Genomic DNA, 2,932 nt, shown 5'->3' with positions numbered 1-2,932 from the left:
TCTGAATGTTGACATCACAGACCCTGGAGTGAGACCTCACTGAGCCATCTGGACAGGACCAGCATAGAGCAGGATTAAGGCACAGTATTGAGAGACTGTCTAATAACCTGCTTTCTACTCTTGGCTTTGCCGCTGATCTGCTTGGGAAAAGTGGGCAAGCCACTGAATTTCTCTGTGACTCAGTGTCCCCAGTGGTACCCTAAGGAATGACAGTGCTGAATGACTTATGGGAGGGCTGGGAAGTTAAAATCATGTGTGGCTGTGTAGTCTACTTACCGTATAGTTGCCTGAGTTTTCAAAGTCAAAATAATAAAGCTTGTCCTTTCCTCCAACAAGAAGAGCAGGGTGCCCATCTTCATGGTAGAAGACTGTCTGTGTCTCGTTCTTCTCATATGAAAACCGTTTCTCCCCTAGAAAATAAAGAGAAAAGGATTCATCAGGCTTGTGTGCAAATCCAGCAAGAATGGTCTCAGACACAGATGGGAGCTCTGGATAAGGAACACACACACAGAGCTCAGCCACATCTAACCCTCCTGGTTAGAGGCAGTCTTGATATGAAATAAATGCAGCTGCAAACACAGAAATAGGTCAAAGACAAGGCCGCCAGCTGGAATCATTGGACATGTCCAGCCAATGAGCTCTGCAGTCAGGAATCCTGCCTATGAAGTTGGCTGATGGACTAGGTGCTGGAAGCATCAGGGAAACCAGGAAGCTTTCCAGTTCTGCCCAGTAAGGGTATACAGAGCTGGGATGGTATTACAGCCCCAATACCCTGCACCAATCTCACTGCTGGGATCAACAGAGAAAACCCTAGGCAAAAATATGTGCACTCAAAAAGATGAGGACACTCAGCCCAGCCCAGACACAGCACCATGCACTGGCCTGCACAACAACAGAGCATGTGACAGAGCATGTGGATCTAGCGGCTGTGGCTTTACACTCTCTCTGCCTGCCACAAGCAAACTCTCTCACTCCTGCCCTGCCAGCTGATGACTCCCACTTTGGACTCGGGCATAAACAAAACTACAGAGCTAAAAAAACATGGCCAAGAGGGAGGCAAGAGGTGAAGAGAGGGGCTGCCACATCTCCCTGTGACCCCAGCAAGAGAGGATGGAAGGGAGGAGGATGGAACATGTGTCGAAGGAGGCACTCGAAGGGCAGAATGAGATCCAAGAGACCAGCAGCGGACTCCAAAGCAGCTGGATTATTGATCTCCTGCCCAGCCAGAGCTAACTGCCAAGTGCGTTCCCGATCCTTTCAGATCTGCGTGCGCTGCTCCTTGCAGCCCCTTCCATATGCCAAGAGGAGCGCCATGGAGAGTGGGCAGGAAATGGACTGGCTTGCCTCTGCCCATCTGCCTCTTTGCCCAGGGAGGAAGCTGGCTCAGATCCTCAAAAGGTACTTTGGCACACAAATCTCCTTAGAACCCGTGGGAATTAGGCACTTCAATGCTTTTAAGTGTCTGGCTCTTGCTTTCGGGGAGGTTGAGGAGCCCAGAGCTGGGGGCCCTGCAAACCCTGGGAAGTAGGTCACTTACTAGCCCTGCTGGATGGATACAAGGACTTGGGCGCAGAGGGGTAAGTGCCTTGGCTGCTGCCAGGAGGTGTAACCGGCCCACTCTACACCCTGAATGTTGGCACTGCACCTTGCCGGGACAGCGGCACAAGGTTTGCTGCTGTGGGATGCAGATGTCACCACCTTTTATTGCCAATGTGTGTCGTGAAGCCACTTAAAACATGGTTTTTCAGCGGCAAAAAGGAGACAAGGGGATTAACACTGATACCTACCCCTTCCCCTGCAGTGCCCTGCTTCTGCCAGCTGCTGCCGCCAACCCCGCTCTGCCCTCCCCACTGCTGGAGCCAGAGCCCTTGCTTAGACGGTGTTTGTGGGGGAGGGAAAGAGGAGAGGTGCCCCCTAGCTCCATCCTGGTGCCCTCCTCCCTGTGAGCAGTAGCTAGGCCCTGCTTGCCCACCCATGGCACTAACCATCCGACCTGTCTCGCTTTGCTGATCCAACCCTGTTCTTCCCCAGCAAAGATGTGCTTCATGCAAGGTTCCCTCGAGCCCCTGAAACCTGCACCTTCTGCTCCAGACTCAGCAACAAGGCACCTCATTGGCGAGTCTGGAGCAGATGTACTGAGCATCGCAAAACTCACTGCACAAAACAGCTCCCCTGATCTTTGGTCTGTGGCTTGGAGACCTCTCCCTTCCCCCACATAGAGCTAGCTTCCCTTTCTGCAAAATAACACTCCAGGGCCTGGAGGAAGAAGAGGAAAGCACTATGAGGAACAAGCCTGGAGGAGCTGCAGGAACCTTATACAGCCCTGGCTCCATGCTGAACATGGCTGCTGTTCAGCTAGGGCAAGAGGACATTGGCACCATGGCCGGGGTGAAGCAAAGGTCCCTCCCCTTCGGGACAGAGGATGGGGAATCCTCAGAATCATGTTGAGCTTCAGTAATCACCGCCCCGGGATTCCCTCAGTCCCACACCTGGAGCCACAAGTTGCCAGGGGGATGGAGCTACGTCAGCTGCACTGGGTTCAGAGCCAGGCTCTGGGCTTCCTCTCTCCTGGGGCAGCAGCTCTCTCACGTCACAGCTGGCTTTGTGCCTCCACCCTCCTGCTGGATCCCTTTATACTGTGCTCCACTCCCACCTATAGCCGAGAGGAGCTGGGGCCACAAACATGACCCCCCGAGTCGGGGTGATGGGCAACTTCATGCATGACCAAGAAAGAATGCAATTGCTCCAAGAGAGGACTCCCTGCATAAACACCATTACACCCTGGACCAGCATCCTTCAGCCTACCCCTTGCCAGCATGCAAGAGGTTAAACAAGCACGCTGCAAGGCCCACTGAATAGATTGCTACAGACTAGATCCTTCCAGCTCATTTCCCAGATCTGTGAGAAATCTTCTTGCGCTCAGCTCTTTCCC

General features: G+C 53.2%; 1 protein-coding gene across 1 annotated transcript in view; it reads right to left on the bottom strand.

Moving 5' to 3' along the window:
• SEMA7A (semaphorin 7A (John Milton Hagen blood group)) overlaps nucleotides 1-2,932 on the bottom strand; it is a 42,058-nt gene that overhangs the window by 13,716 nt on the left and 25,410 nt on the right. Inside the window, exon 2 of the mRNA XM_006020286.2 lies at nucleotides 277-410. Within this exon, the coding sequence (XP_006020348.1) occupies nucleotides 277-410 (134 nt within the window). The remainder of the gene's footprint in view (nucleotides 1-276; nucleotides 411-2,932) is intronic.

The sequence above is a fragment of the Alligator sinensis genome, unplaced genomic scaffold, assembly GCF_000455745.1.
Source record: "Alligator sinensis unplaced genomic scaffold, ASM45574v1 scaffold1097_1, whole genome shotgun sequence".
Taxonomy (NCBI): domain Eukaryota; kingdom Metazoa; phylum Chordata; order Crocodylia; family Alligatoridae; genus Alligator; species Alligator sinensis.
Note: the sequence above shows the minus strand (reverse complement) of the source record. Positions and strands in the feature narration are given on the sequence as shown.